Below are 15,598 nucleotides of genomic sequence, written 5' to 3'. Positions count from 1 at the left end.
TTTAATATTGTCTGTTTAGATTGAACTGATACTCCAGATTATATAAGCATGGAAAGAATTAATATTACAAAATTATGCTTAAAACAGTTTATTGCTAAGAAATTAATGAATAAACAATTATAGCTTTAAAATTACGTGTGATTTATGAAGGGAAAGTGGAGGAAGGAATTTAGTAGAAGGCGTGAAGTGGAAGATTATATATAAAGAATTTATAAAGCAGCGTTACGTATTGTGGATCGTCGAGGATGCTTTGAGAACAAATTAACAGATTACATATGTGTGTATATATATATATATATATATATTCATCAAGAATCAAATTTAATTCATGGGTGAGAAGTGAAAGTTTCGTAAATAGCCTTTCATTCTTGCACGTGAGGCATATACACGCTACTTTATTGCTATTGGACCCAATTAATATACAACGTGTACGCTTCTGTTTATTCTTGATGGCGATATTATTATATATATGAATTAATAATTATAGTAGGGAAAATATTATTTAAGGACCTTATAGCGTTTTACTATTAAAGAATGATTCTGCTGGTTGAAAAAAGAAGAAGAATGATTCTAAAAATTTGAAATATCACTACATCTCCTTGAATAGACCTAATTACCCTTATAACGTTTCACAAGTCTTGCTTGCTTTGATATACATAACAAACTATTTGATTAAAGATTATAAGAGAATATCATGTGCCAATTTTTAAATTTATTGTATTTTTGAACTCTGAAATTAGGTGTGGAGTTAAGTTCAGGATGATTATTTATTTTTTAATGTATATAAAATATATTATTTAACTTTAAAATTAAGTACAAGATGAATTATTAATTTTTAGCTGTGTAGAAAATGTATCTTTTACTTATTTAAAATTTAAATCTGATCATATTTGAATTTAAATCAATATCTATATATTTAAATCCACCCTAAAGATATGCTGAAAATCTAAGTTCCATCAAATTATTTTATATTTTTCATACAATTCTAAAATTATATTTTTTTTTAAAAGTTATTTGCCATGTTATGGAGGATATTTTCTGAAAATATCTATCTATTTGAATCCATATTAATAGTTATCTATTTAAAAATTTAGAAAAAAGAATCTGTGTTTAAAACCTAATGATTTCCTAAAATTAAGCTTCACATATGCATATTATCTTCGAAATCTTCTTCAAATTCTATTTGACATTTATTTTCTTTTAACTGGATCTATCTGTTTTGATTGCAAAAATGTATAAAAAAGAATTTAAAAAAATATTGGAGATGAGCATGTTATATATTCAGTTAAATTATTCCAGTCAAATAAAATCTTTTAATTTAAAATTATTTTTAGAAAAAATAATATCTATTTTATAATAAAGTATATATGTGTCAGTTAGGAAAAAAAAAAGATTTTGGGTCTATTTATTTGAAAATCAAATCAAATTTTTATATATTTAATATTAAACATTTTGATTGAAAATTAAGGTGTACCAAAAAATAAAATGAGCAAATTTTAAAAATGATCTATTAGCTCCAGAAATGTTTTCCTTTTGTTATTTTTTTATATAGGTCCATTTTTAGTTCTTTGAATTTTTTTCCTCTATGTTTTTGCCGTAGTAAAAAATCATTTTAATATTAAATGTTTTGATAGAAAATTAAGGTGTGAAAAAAATTAAGATGACCAAATTTTAAGAATGACCTATTAGCTCTTGATATGTTTTTCTTCTTTTATTTTTTTGATAATATATTTCTTTGAAGTATATAATCTAAACAAAAATATATTTTTGATCATATTATTCTATCATTATATAATCAGATAATAGGTAATAAGAAATCTACTTATTTAAAAACCAAACTATTATAAAATATATTCAAATTTAAATTATATTGAGATTATATTTGAAGGCTTGAATTTTAATTTCAATTTATATATATTAATATTAATGGTCATCCTTACTTCAATTGTTAATAATTTATTTTGTTTGGATTTTAATTTAATTTAATTTGAATTTTATTTGATTGAAAGTTCAAATTCAAAATTCCCTCCAACATCAACCTTAATACTGATTATAAGTAAAGCTGACTGGATACATGTTCATTCATTAATTTTGGTTTTGTTGTTGCATTTCATTTATTTTTGAGACTATTGTAAATTTAAATGCATTATCATTATTTTTTTGTCTCTTCAATAATTTATATGAAAATTAATTATTTGGTATTTTGTTAGTTTGGTTTGTTTGTTTCATTGATGTTATTTGTGTTATCAATTCTAAATAGTATATTATGATTTGGGTGATTCATCTTTGAAGTGTGAACCTCTTCAAACAATTCAATTTTTTTATCTATCTAATTTTGTTCTATAGTGATGATCAACTAACTAGTAAACAACTTTGATTTTGTTTTCCTTTTCTCTTTTTAATGTTAAATTTCACTTTCAATGAGATGAATTTATATTTGTTTATTTTATGTTATGGTGTTTAACTTTAATAAATTATTCACTTTTCATTTTTTAAATAGAAAAATATTTTCATTAAATTATATGGTTTTAAAATATAATAACATGCAAATATATTTTTAATAAATAATTTGATTATACATTATTTTGAATAAATTAATTTTAATATAATTTTTTTTCCTTCAATTCATTTTTGCAAAGCAAATTATATGAAATATAATATCTTTTGACATGAGGGTATTGTAGTCATTACAATATTTATTCATTTTATTTTCTTTCTATTTTCTTTCTATTTTCTTCTTTTCATCTAAATATAATGAGAAATAATATTTTCTTCCCAAATTTTTTATTTTTATTTTCTTTAATCTCACTTTCTTTCCTCTCAACTTTTCTTTCCATCCAAACGAAGAGTAAATTTTCTTCTCCCTTCATGTTGATTGATGAAATGAATGATAAATTAAAGTAAGTTGATAAGTGTATAATATAAATTAAGAAATTGATGAAAAAATTAAAAAATAAAAGAAAAGACTATAACAATTTTTGATATATTTTATTGAGATATTTTTTAAAAATATTTTTTGATCCATGTGTTACCCTTTTTTTTTTTCTATGTGTCTTAGGGGGTTAGGTTTGGTTGTTAATTTGTGGGCAAGTTTTGGACTGATTTTTAACCGTGTGCTTTACTCTGTATACATATTTAATATTAATGACAATAATTACACAACTCCACTGTATATAGGATAATATAGAGAGTGTGTCTATTACAAATTATTCTTTTAGAAAAGATCTTCCTACAAGATTGAGACTTAGTTATAAAAATTATAAAATACTCCCTTTATCTCTATATATAAGGTATTTTCTAAAAGCTTATTTTGTCCCTAAATATAAGGGTGGTAATTATATTTTTAAGTAATTAGACAATTTTACCCTTGTCTTGAAAAATAAAATAGATCATTAATTGTATGTTTTTCTACCACCATCGTAATATTAATTGTGATATTATTAAGGATAAAACTAAAAAATCATTGTATTTTTATGTGAGTTCAACCACATAACACCCTTATTGGTATACGGAATTTAATTAAAAATACCTTATATATAAGGACGGAGGGAGTAAGATGCACGAGGTACTTTACTAGTTTTCATTGAAAAATGTGCTTTCATTTAGTGTTGACCTATATCTTAAACAGGACTGTCTCCACTAAGAAGACACATATGTTCAACCAAGAAAAAAAAATGCGACATTCAAATTATAAATAATGGTATGAAGGAAAAAATATCAATAAAAATGCATTGAATTTTTAAAAGGATAAAACTTATATACTTAACATTGTATACTTAATATACTTATATTCAATTAAATCATGATAAGTGAATCTTAATGTGTTAATAGAATTAATAAGAAGAATTTATTATAGAATAAATAATCTATAAAAGATCAACATGCCTTAATTTAATTGAAAATAAATACATTAAATATAGAAGACTAAGTATATTGAGTTTTCCCCTTTTTAAAAAAGACATGTAATTAATTAATTTTTCCCCATATAAGTATCCATTAAACAAAAATTATTCACTATAATTTTTCTTCTTATCCATATTCCATGTTAATATATTTAATATAAAAAAGTAGAAAAATTTTTAAGGATGTATCAAATATAAACAAAGTATGAAATTTTTTAGTTTTTAAAAAAAGTTAATAAATTTTAAAATTTTTATTAATTTTATAAAGAAATATTAAAAATAACTCATAAATAAGATTGAAGGAGTAAGTTATGTACTATATTGAGATTTTAGTTAAATATTTTCCAAATATATTCGTTTGTTTTAAAGTGAAGGGTTAAATCTATGCCACATTCAAGGGTAACCATTCATTGAATGATTTGGCCCAAACAAAAAAAAGCGTTTCATTTACTGAAATTAAAAGTTTATATTTTCCTTTTGCAATGTGATATATTATGCTTTATCAAACTTTGACTTTTGAGACGTTTATTCAGATAGATATTAACATTTCATTAATAAGGTTGACTATGCCGTACGAAGAGACTCAACACCTTTAAGTAGTAAGGTTCGTGATTCTAAATTTGTGGAAGAAAAAATTATTGATAAGGGAACTAATATTTTTTTTTATATGGACCCAAAACAATACTTAAATGTAAATTAGTCCGTATATTAGCTGCTAAAAATTTTCATTTTCTCTAAACGGTCAATCATATACAATAAAAAAAAGAAATTACAAAGATAAAGTCACCAATGGAAAATGATTAAACAAGTTTGTAATTGGCCACCAAACATTATTATTATTATTATTATTATTATTATTATTATATAAAGCCCTAGTAAATTAGAAATTGGAAAAGACTATATGAACATTGTGGGTTTGAAGCACCAAATTGATAAAATAAGGTTAGGTTGAACAAATAATTAAGTCAATAATATATTAAACTATTTGGACATGTTCTCATCATCATGCACAACGTCAATCCAGAGACTTTTATAAAATTAATAATTAATATACATACATAATAGTGGTCTGCTCCATTTAATTCTAAGTGATGGAGAAGGTAGCATGCAAATCCTTCGTGGGACGTCTGCTTAGATTTTTTATGTTAATATGTCAGTGCGTTGTTGAACTACCAACAAAACTTTAGGCGTTGAATGCATGTAAGCATCACATCATTAATAAATTCATGATGGGATTTGTTTTGAATTTAATTAATTATATAAGAACTATTTGTGACTGATTAATTAAGTCAATATATATAAAAGATGGTGTGGGGGGGGGGGGGGAGAGAGAGACGCACGTATTGTTAATTTCCAAAGTCATCAGAATGTTACATGCTAGTAAACTAAGTGTTTGCATTCTTTTTTCCCCTTTCACACTAGTATTTTAGATCTTTAATCTAAACTAATTTGAATTTGGTTACCAGTTTGTGAGTATTTTTTTTTAAAAGAAATACTTTTCATCAAAAAGTTAATCATTGTTACATGTTCGAGGCTCAAATTCAAAACCTTTAATCAAGCTAAACCGATCCTCAAGTTCTATCTAATGGATAGTCTGCTTATCACTACAATTAAGTAAGTTTGATTAGGTTTTTTTTTTTCTATGACTAACCAAATATCTTAAATTTGGCAAAGTAAACTATCCCTAACCTTAACATACTAAATATAAAAAATTTAATATTCAATAACCATTCAATCAGAGACAAAAAAATTAAAAAAAGGGGGGATTGAAAGAGACAGAGGAGGAGGAAAAAATTGACTAGGTCTGAGACCTCACTAAAAGAAGTATAAGCTTAGGAAAGAAAACAAATAAAAAAAAATTTAGTAGAGGGAAAATATTAAAGATAAAAAAAGTTATATATCTAAAAATTAAAAGATAGATTGAGATATTTCTGATCAAATGTATTAAGCTATTTTGGTGAAGTTGATTATCTTTAAATATACTTAATATAAAGAATTTAATATGGCACAATAGCTTAAAGTGGAATATGTGAGTTCCAATTAATCCAATGAGAATTGTCTTTCCCTAAAATTGATCATATTAATATATAATGATGTTACTGGTCTCTAAACAAATATAGAATACTAATTAGATTGGCAGAATTAGAGATAAAAATAGGGTCACCTATTTGATGTCTGACATCTTTTGAGTACCAATCTCATTATCAGTTATATCTATAATATCAACTAATGTACATCTACAAAGGTGGTGAGGAATTGTAGTGCCATGCCATTGGTTTTTAATGTTTAAGGGTCAAATTGACTTTGGCTTTGTGAACTTTTTTTTTTATTATCCATAGTTATCCTCCAATTAAAAATAATCTTGTTGGAGGAATTGTCGAGCATTAAATATAAATATATTTTTATTGAAGGTTTAAATCTTAATTCATTATGTTGTGAAAACTATCCCCTTATATTAAATCCAATTGGCCAACCCCTATTGGTGGCTTAGTGATTAAACATTTCAAATTAAAAAATGTAGCCTACATCTTACATGAAAGATAACATGATGTTTAATTAAGTTGGATCAAATTTTACTATTGATGTAAAAATTTTGTTAGTGGATAATTTATAATATTTTTGTAAATGTTTTATTGAGCTTAGAGGCATGCGTTTGCTCTGATGAATCTCTATTACCCAACTTACCTAAACTTTAATTATAAAAAATCAATAAAAATTATTTATAAATTAATTTTGCTAAAAAAGATAAAATTAATAAAAACTACACATGCTCCTAAAAATATAATTAAATAAAGTTTGAAATCGTTTTGCGTACGTGAACATGAGTAGCTTAGTTTAAGTGGACTAGGATTAATTAAGGGTGAATGACATATAAGTCCCAAGGAGATTAATTCATTTAAATTAAGTCTCAAATTAATAAGTTTTAGAAATTTATAAGCTCGGCCATTAATTTTACAACTTTATTATGATGAATTTATAATTTATATTTTAAATTTTAACAAAAAATATTTATTTATTTATTCATTAATTATGTTAAAATTTTAAAAAATAAGTTACAAATTTATCATGACAAAATTATAAAATTAAATGCTGAATTTACAAATTCTTAAAATTTAATACTTTTAGATTTAATTTAAATTAATTAATTTTCTTGAAACTTATCCCCTCCAGTCTACTTTATTAGTCATAATTTAGAAAAGTGAAGTGATTCACTTTATAAATTATTCGATTGATAGTGATATTTTTATTTTAAACAAAAATATCTAAACTACACTTAAAAAATAAGAGAGAAAAAAAACTAAAAAATAATATTATATAATATTATGTTTGTAATTTTATTAAATTTTATTTTTTATATTTTTATTATATTGATGTTAATGGAATTAATAAAAATAATTTATAAATAAAATAAAAGAGTATATATTATATTTAATAAATTAACTGACGTGACGTGATGCGATGTGATTCTGGCTTTGAATTGGGCTACAAAGGAATTCAATTCAACTATAGAGTTAAGAAGTCAAAGAAAGATTATATAATAATAAAAAGACCCCAATAGTGTATATATTTTGTTGATAAATATAAAGCTAATCCAACAATGTCTATAGGCTAAAATTTACTAACTTAATATTAAAAAGAGGATGTAGATTAGTTGTAGATGAAACTCAGATTTCAAAGGATGATGTAAACAGAACAATAATAAAGCAATAATAAAAGAGCCTTAAAGGCTAAAGCATCCCTAATCCCCTTAGCTAATACTTTTGAATTATATTACTAACTTGTTTCATATTAATGATTAATAATAAAATTAAAATCAAAATCTCGTATTAAAGTTTGACAATAACGTTTTTGCCTTTGCTATCACATTAAAATACGAAATTCGAAATATAGAACTTAATTTTATTGAAGGAGAAGAGAAGCAAATTCAAATAAATATTATAGAAGTCAAATGATGCTTTTAAAATGGGAAATGCTGCGTATGATTTCATCAAATTTATAAAGGGATAATTACTTTCAGGTTGCAAACAAGAAATATAAATATATAAAAAGTCTCATAAAATTATAAATTATTTTGAAATCACATCTTCCTCATTAAAATTATTAATTTGCTATATATATTGAAATTATCAATTATTCTTAAATATTAGTTAGTGGAATAATTCAAAGTAATGCTATGATTTTATGAGACTTGTTTATACTTAGGTTAATTAAATGATATATGAGAGTGATTTTCCTATTCATAAAAGCAACATAAAATACCAACAGAAATTAGTTCTAACAAAAAATGTTAGCCCTTTGTAACGTAACAAACTAAAATTTAAGAAATATTTTTATATTTAGTGCCTGTCTGTAAATTAAATAGGATAATATATATATATATATATATATGCAATAAAAACAATGTAAAATTATCAATTGGACTGGGCCGTTTATCTCTTAAAAAAAAAAAAAATCGTCAAGCATGCTATGCCCATCAACTCATGAGACTGGACTTTTATGGGTGCAACTTTTTCATTCCTTCTTTGTCGACCTTTTTTTAAAATATCATTTTATGATCGAATATAAAAATACTGATAAACAATAAAAATTGAAATGCAACATATTCATCCAGACCGACATATTCAATATTCCAATAAATTTATAAATTAAAAATAAATAATTTCCTTCAACTTTCTCTATTTACAAACATCCTTCAAATTATAAAAATATAAATAAATACTAACTTCAATAAAATAATAATGTGACTCTAATTTTCAATGCTTCTTGAAGGATACACAAAATCTGATTTTGTTCCAAATTTTACAAATTTCTACCTTTTTATATCAACCATGTATAAGGCATTTATGGGCCTATTTATTTTTATTTTAAAAACTGTTTTTTATCTTTAAAAAAAATAAAAAATTTATTTGAATAAGTATTTTTCATTTAATTGTTTCTAAATTTTTTTTTAATTTTAAAAATAAAAAATAGAAACAACTGTAAGTTATTTTTGTTTTATTTTTCTTATTTTTAAAATATATATCATTTTAATTATTAAAAATTATAGTTATCTTAATCAATTTTTATTATTGATCATTATCATTAATTGTCTATAATTAAAACTATTAATCCATTTTTAATTTTAAACTGTTTTTAATTAATATAATTTTTAAAAACAAAAAAAATGAGAACAGAAATTAATCAGTGTCTTTTCATTCTTGATATTTTGATTTTTTTTTAATCTGGCCAGCCTCCATTAGTAACGCCTAACGATTCATCTAACGACATCTTTGTACCAACCAATCATACCGAACCACGTGTCCTCCTATGATTTCCCGCCAAATCCCTCCATTCGCGACTCACTCTCGCCTTCACTCACAGTCTCGCAAGCAACAGACACAGAATCGAGCTTCACTGATGATCCATGGCTTCCTCTCTTCAACTTCTTCTTCTCTTCTCTCTCTGCTTCTTCTCTCTCTCCTCCAGCGTTCCCTACGAAGCCATCCTTGACGCCGCTGACATTCTCTTCGATTCAGGCTTCATTTCCATGGCCCTGACCATTGAAGTCGTCGCCAAAACCCTTTTCCTTCAATCTCCTTCCCTCACCATCTTTGCTCCATCTGACTCTGCCTTCGGTAAAACGGGCCAGCCATCGCTCGATCTGCTCCGATTCCACGTTGCCCCAATGCCATTGCCGGCGCAGAGCCTCCGACTGCTCCCTTCCGGTGCCAAAATTCCAACGATGTTCGATAAGAACTCTCTGGTCGTCACCACACCGCCTTCTGATCGAAGAATATCCCTCAACAACGTGAGGGTTAATATCTCCCCAATCTACGATGATGGGTTCATGATAATCTACGGAATCGAGAGGTTCTTCGATCCCAATTTTAGGTACGTGGCGCCACATCGAAGACCGCATCGAAATCCTGCGTGTGGTGCAACAAACGAGACTGTGAGTTCCAGAAATTCTTTGAAAGAATCCATTAAAACCTTGAACTCAGGAGGGTACTCGGTGATGGCTTCGTTTCTTGGAATGCAAATGTCTATTGACGAGACTCCGATGACAGTATTCGCTCCTGCTGATAATGTGGTGGTGAATCACCTTGGGAATTTCAGCGACTATCCATCATTCTTTCTTCGCCATGTTGTGCCCTGCAAGCTTCTCTGGAACGATCTGGTTGATTTTAGCGATGGGTCAGAAATACCGACGTATTTGGATGGGTTTTCTATCAACGTATCGAGGCTGAGTGGAGCATTGATGCTGAACGGAGCCCAAGTTTTCATTCCAAACATGTTCTACAATGACGAGCTCGTCGTTCATGGCGTCAATCATGCTCTGGCGACGCACGAGAAGACACAAGAAGTTGCCGAATCTTCCTCTAATTTGGAAGCTAAGCCTGATGATGAGGAAACTATGTTTGATCCTGGTGAATTTTGAGGCCTGAAATTTTTTCTACTGTCTGTTATCTAGTACATTTTCTTCGTGTGAATTTTCCATTACCGGCGGATATCTCTGTTGCATTGAACTCTTGGTTTCACAATCAATAAACTTCTGATGAGCGCTTGAAATGTGGGAGGAGCCTGTTCTTCTAGACTATATGTGATACGAAAAGAGATTAAACCTCCTCAAACTTGGTTTTGTGGTTTATGGATACAGTAGGACCCAATTAGTTCTCTCTGAAAGAGCAAATATTTGAGAGATAGAATCGTATTACTCAATTCATACTCTGCACAATATATATTTTGTTGTGTTCAGATGTTCGTTTCGTCTTGTGTCTTATGTTCAATCTTAGCTTGTTCTTCTAGATTGTTTAAAATTGGCACCCTGAGATGCAAGATTGAGTTGACACAACAAAAATGATGGAGGCTTTCCATAAGTCATGTTATATTTCTCTTCAGTTTTTATTGTTGAGGATGGCTTGCTGAAATGCTCGTTTTATCTGACAGAACAAAAATGGTGGACGTTTTACATTTCCCAAACTTTTGCTATTGCTTATGGGGTCATATATCATTATCACCTGAAATGGTTTACGCTGTGTCATATGAATATATCAGAATTGGTTATTTTATGTGCTGTGAGACCAAGGGTTTTGGTTTTGATATTGACCCAGAAGAACTGATAAACCTCAATTCAGTAATTTTTTGATCAAGCAAGTTGTATTTTGATCGTGTTTGTGTTGGTTTTACTGGTGGGCAGGCAGAAGCACCATTTCTAATCCAAGGGGTCTCTCTCTCTCTCTCTCTCAAAAAAAAAAAAAAAAGAATTTAAATAAGCACGTGAGGGGATTAATACATTTGGTTCAAAATTGATGTGTGCATTGTTTGTTACAGAATCAATTATTTCACTATTTAACTAAAATAATAAAGTCTTTGACTAAATTTAAAGACTTTCCATCATAATGGAGATTATGATGATAATTTTTTTCATGATTTAATCATATTATTCTGGGTGGTAATATCAATGTTGATATAACATTAATGTGGTACCCTATTAGATGAGTATAGAAAAAACAGAGGATGTCTATCAGATAGAGATTAATATATCTCATTAGTTAACTTAATATATAGATATGATTTTTGAACAAACTCAGTTGAGAAATCTCAATATTACAACCTTTGAATTGTCAGCAAGATATTCTAATAAAAAATATGGCATAGAAATGCCCCTTAACCTGAAATATAATAGTTTATTGAATAAAATAACAAATTAGTTTCTAGACTCTAAATTTATTTTTTATGTAACATTTTCTGTAAATTTTTAAAAATGATATAATTTAATCTTTATTATTAACAAAAGTTAACTTTATCAATAATTGACTGAAAAAAAAAGATAAAAAAGAATCTCAAATGTTACAAAATAGAATCAAAAAATTACAGTAAAAAACCAAAAAATATTATGTAACAAAACCAGGAAAATTTATTTGATCACTTTTCTGTAATTTTTAAGATCATTTTTTATTAATTTTTTATCAACTAATAATTAAAATTAATTTCTATTAATGATAAAAATCAAATTATACTGTTTTTAATTGTTAAAAAAATATGATACAAAAAATGAATATAAGATTCCAAATGTTCTTGAACTTGTGATTTAGGGATTAATTTGATCTTATACCCTAATCCAAACATCTAATGCTCTAGGGTGCCATTGCTAACAAAATGCATATTGGATATGATTCAAAATATTATATATCAACAAATCAAATTTGCTTTTGCTTTATGTATAATACACTAGAGTTTGCCTGTAATCTTCCAACTTCAAAGCTGGAGCTTCGCCCCACCTTTGTTTCATTTTAGCCGTAATAGTGGAGAAAGAAAAACACTATTCATATACTTTTCGTGAATAATTTCTCTATAGTACAATCTACACTTCACTTGATACAGCTGCGGAAGAAGTTGATTTTGAGTTGTTGCGGTTCTTACTGAATCTATTCTTCAGTTTTTCCGGAAAGGAAAACTTCAAAAACACTTCCTCCTTTTGGAGGCGGTTTGCATAGAGTATCCAGAGAACCAGGCACATCAACACACCGACTGAAATGAGACCTAGCCCTGCATTGATGATCTCCAGATAATGCTTCAATGGCGGGCAGAAACTTGAAGTGATCTCTTGGAATGTGTCCCTCACAAAATCACAATTCTGAAGGCTGAGTAGAGGCGGAGCATAGTGCTCTAACGCATAGCTTTCGTTAACTGCAGCCACCAGCTGAGAGTAAATCTCTGGGGTCACCCTGCCGGTTGTTGTGCAGTATCCTTGTTTAGATACCTCGCATTCAAATTTATTCCAGACCTGAAAATATTTGTACAGGAATTTGAGTTCTCCTTTGTTGTCACTAACATAGATATATAGCAGAACAATATCAGAATATCCACAAGAATTTGTAGTTGAAGAGGAAAATTCGAATTTTCTCCCTCTTCCCTCTTCCCCATGGCATTATTATTATTATTTTTTAAATTCCATCACTCAATACCTTGGAATATATGGGGCATTACCACTCCCCATCCAAACTAATCCAAACCTCCACTATCTAGGACCATTATTACCAATAGTAACCTCACGAGTCATAGGCACCTCAGGGATGCCTTTGGCAGATCTACTTAACGTGACTACATATCATATGGACCTGGACTTGAGACCCCATAAGCTAATTCAACTTTTTCGATCGGTTGAACCAAGCATCCCTTGGTTCCTAAGTAACGTTTATCAGATTCGTTTAATGGAGAAAAGAAAAAGAAACAATTGTGAGTTTTTTTTTTGAAAAAAAAAAAACAATTGTGTTGGCCTTTTAGCATGCGAGTCAACCATACATGTCACCTACACTTGAAATGCCTATCAATCACCAAAATGAAACAAGAAACAAGAAGTATAACCTCCAGCAGTACAGGGCTTTAGTATAACATTCCAACACCTCATTAAGATCTATATACGGAAAGTGGAGGCATGTTTGAGAATCATGTCTTGAGTGGTGAAAAACGTACCAGTGAAGCATTTGTTGAGGAAACTTCTTGACCTGTACACTGACGCTCTTGAAACTGAGAATCAAAAGGATAGCACAGGGGTGGCATTGCAGGTCCTGACTGATTGTAATAATTTGGATTGCCTGGTCTCGGATTCGCATTTGCTCTGTTATAGATGAACTGATTAACAACATTTACAATATCGGTGACCACCTGTTTACTCTGAAAAAGTGTCTTGTTGGTGGTTCTCTGATCAACACATGGAAGGATGTTGCTAAGAGCAGATTCTGCATGTGGATTCTCCACCCATTCTCCCATAGCCAAACAGGTATCAGAAATTGCACTAAAATAGAAAAAAAGAAAATAATTATAATAGTCAGGTCTTGCCAATGTCATTTTTTAATACAAGATTGGAATTTCCAGAATGTACAAAAAATGGAACTTCAGTTCAACATTAGCTGTTCATGTCAGCTTTTCATGTGGATTATTTGAAATTCCCTCCCCAGAAAATGTAAAACTAAAATCTCTGAGATACGATAGCTTACTTATCAAGGATTATGAAAACTCCACAGAGAATGAAAGTAATCGCAACCAGTAACCATCCACTGATAACAAATCTGCAATAACATTTGAAATCAAATATAAGAACATGAAATGGATGCTTAAGAGCCACTTTAAAAATTCAAATAGATCATTTGCAAAGATAACTTACATGAGGATCGCATGTTGATGTCCAAGGATAGATAAAACTGGGGGCCAAAAAAAAAAAAAAATGATCAGTTATAAATATTAAAAAAAAAAAAACATTTTAAACATAGGTGCAGTTATTAAAATATGACAAATGTATGGTATAATTGAGAAACCATACGGTTGTCAAATTTTAACTTGAGAAATTTCAGCAAAATACCAGCAACTAAATTTTTCCGGTAAAATTAACATGAATACATACATAATCCAATCAGTGCCAAAAGAAGCATAACCGCAGCCACGACAATCAAAGCCGAGTGCCTATGAAAAGGACACCAAGTTTAGCATTGCAGATTCTGAGATAAAATCCTATAGAATGAATGGAGATGGAGTGACAAAATTAATCATTACATACACAGCACTGAATACTCTTCTTATTCTAACAGAATTTTCATTTGTCTTCTCAGATAGTGTATCTGCTGCAGTATTTAAGTCTGTATTTAAACTGTCAATATCCTCCATGACATTGGATGGAAGAATGATCTGGGTAACATTGATAGTCTTGGCAAGAGAAAGATATTGAGTCACATTTCTCAAAGTTTGCACGGTGTAGTCTGACTGATTCACAACATAGTGGAGGGTATGCAATGCCTCACCATGAAACTTATTCTGCCCTACAGAAAGTAAGATACATCCAGTCCTGTGTGATCGAAAGGTCAGAACATGTTAGCACTTAGAAAGAGAAACCAGGAAAGGTTTAACACATTAATTTTAAAATAAAAAATCTCAAGCAGCGACATCAAGTTCTGAAGTCCAGACTAACTCATTACTCACTTATACTCTCTACAAATTCAAATGAAAGGGTATTGGAAATGGAGGAAATAATTCAGCAATATACATTTTCCCATTTGATCACATCAGCCATCAAGATCACTGGAAGCAACTATGAAAACCAGCTCAAACCAGGTTCCACTAATCTTCACATGTTTCCTTTTCCATTGCACGTATTTCCAAATACCCACCATAGAATTAATTACTGATTTTAAATATTAGTAGAAAAATTGCAATCAATTATAGAAATTACAGATCACAGGTACCAGGTAACAAACCATGAGAGAAGATGCATATACACTGGTTTAAAAAGGGAAAAACAACTAAACAATCAACTTTTTTAAAACCTGTGAAGAAAGCATGCAAAAACCAAGAGATAACAAGAAAAAAGTAATTCACTGAACAAGTTAAAGAAGTAAAATTTGTCACAAAAAAATAATAAAAGAAAAGAAAAGGAAGCAAAATTAAAATGAGTTTAGAACATTACGCTGCAGCACATGTAAATACTATGAGCAATATAAGACATATTCTTCGTGAATGATTTGATCCTTCGGCGTTGATGTTGATCCCCCATCCGCAGCACAGATGAGTTACAAGCGCCAAACCAAAAGAAATAAACCATAGGACAGCAAGAATGAAACCAGCAGCACCAGTGAATCCAACCGACTGTATGTATAATGGATGAAACCCAATCAATTAAGGTAAATAATGGAATTGGGAAGTTGATAATTACAAGCAAAAAG

At 28.6% G+C, this 15,598-nt stretch overlaps 2 protein-coding genes across 2 annotated transcripts; one reads left to right on the top strand and one right to left on the bottom strand.

Moving 5' to 3' along the window:
- Window positions 1–9,292: 9,292 nt before the first annotated feature.
- On the top strand, window positions 9,293–10,561 carry LOC129310505 (putative fasciclin-like arabinogalactan protein 20). Its single transcript, XM_054952363.1, has one exon. It carries the CDS (start codon window positions 9,307–9,309, stop codon window positions 10,318–10,320), a length of 1,014 nt encoding a protein of 337 aa, XP_054808338.1. The 5' UTR covers window positions 9,293–9,306; the 3' UTR covers window positions 10,321–10,561.
- A 1,494-nt stretch (window positions 10,562–12,055) lies between these two features.
- LOC129310803 (uncharacterized) lies at window positions 12,056–15,548 on the bottom strand (the record flags this gene model as incomplete). Its single annotated transcript, XM_054952714.1, has 7 exons — window positions 12,056–12,669; window positions 13,359–13,680; window positions 13,883–13,954; window positions 14,050–14,086; window positions 14,287–14,345; window positions 14,440–14,724; window positions 15,343–15,548. Coding segments are annotated over 7 exons (1,404 nt in total), but the record flags the coding sequence as incomplete, so codon positions are not given.
- Window positions 15,549–15,598: the final 50 nt, after the last annotated feature.

Source organism: Prosopis cineraria, unplaced genomic scaffold (assembly GCF_029017545.1).
Source record: "Prosopis cineraria cultivar Desert tree isolate PC_DT_omini unplaced genomic scaffold, ASM2901754v1 PC5, whole genome shotgun sequence".
In the NCBI taxonomy this organism is placed as follows: domain Eukaryota; kingdom Viridiplantae; phylum Streptophyta; class Magnoliopsida; order Fabales; family Fabaceae; genus Prosopis; species Prosopis cineraria.
The sequence above is the reverse complement of the archived record's forward strand: the minus strand, read 5'-3'. Positions and strand labels throughout refer to the sequence as shown.

Excerpts from the sequence above, each read along its gene's own strand:
- LOC129310505 (XM_054952363.1), top strand. The coding sequence starts at position 9,307 with ATGGCTTCCTCTCTTCAACTTCTTCTTCTCTTCTCTCTCTGCTTCTTC.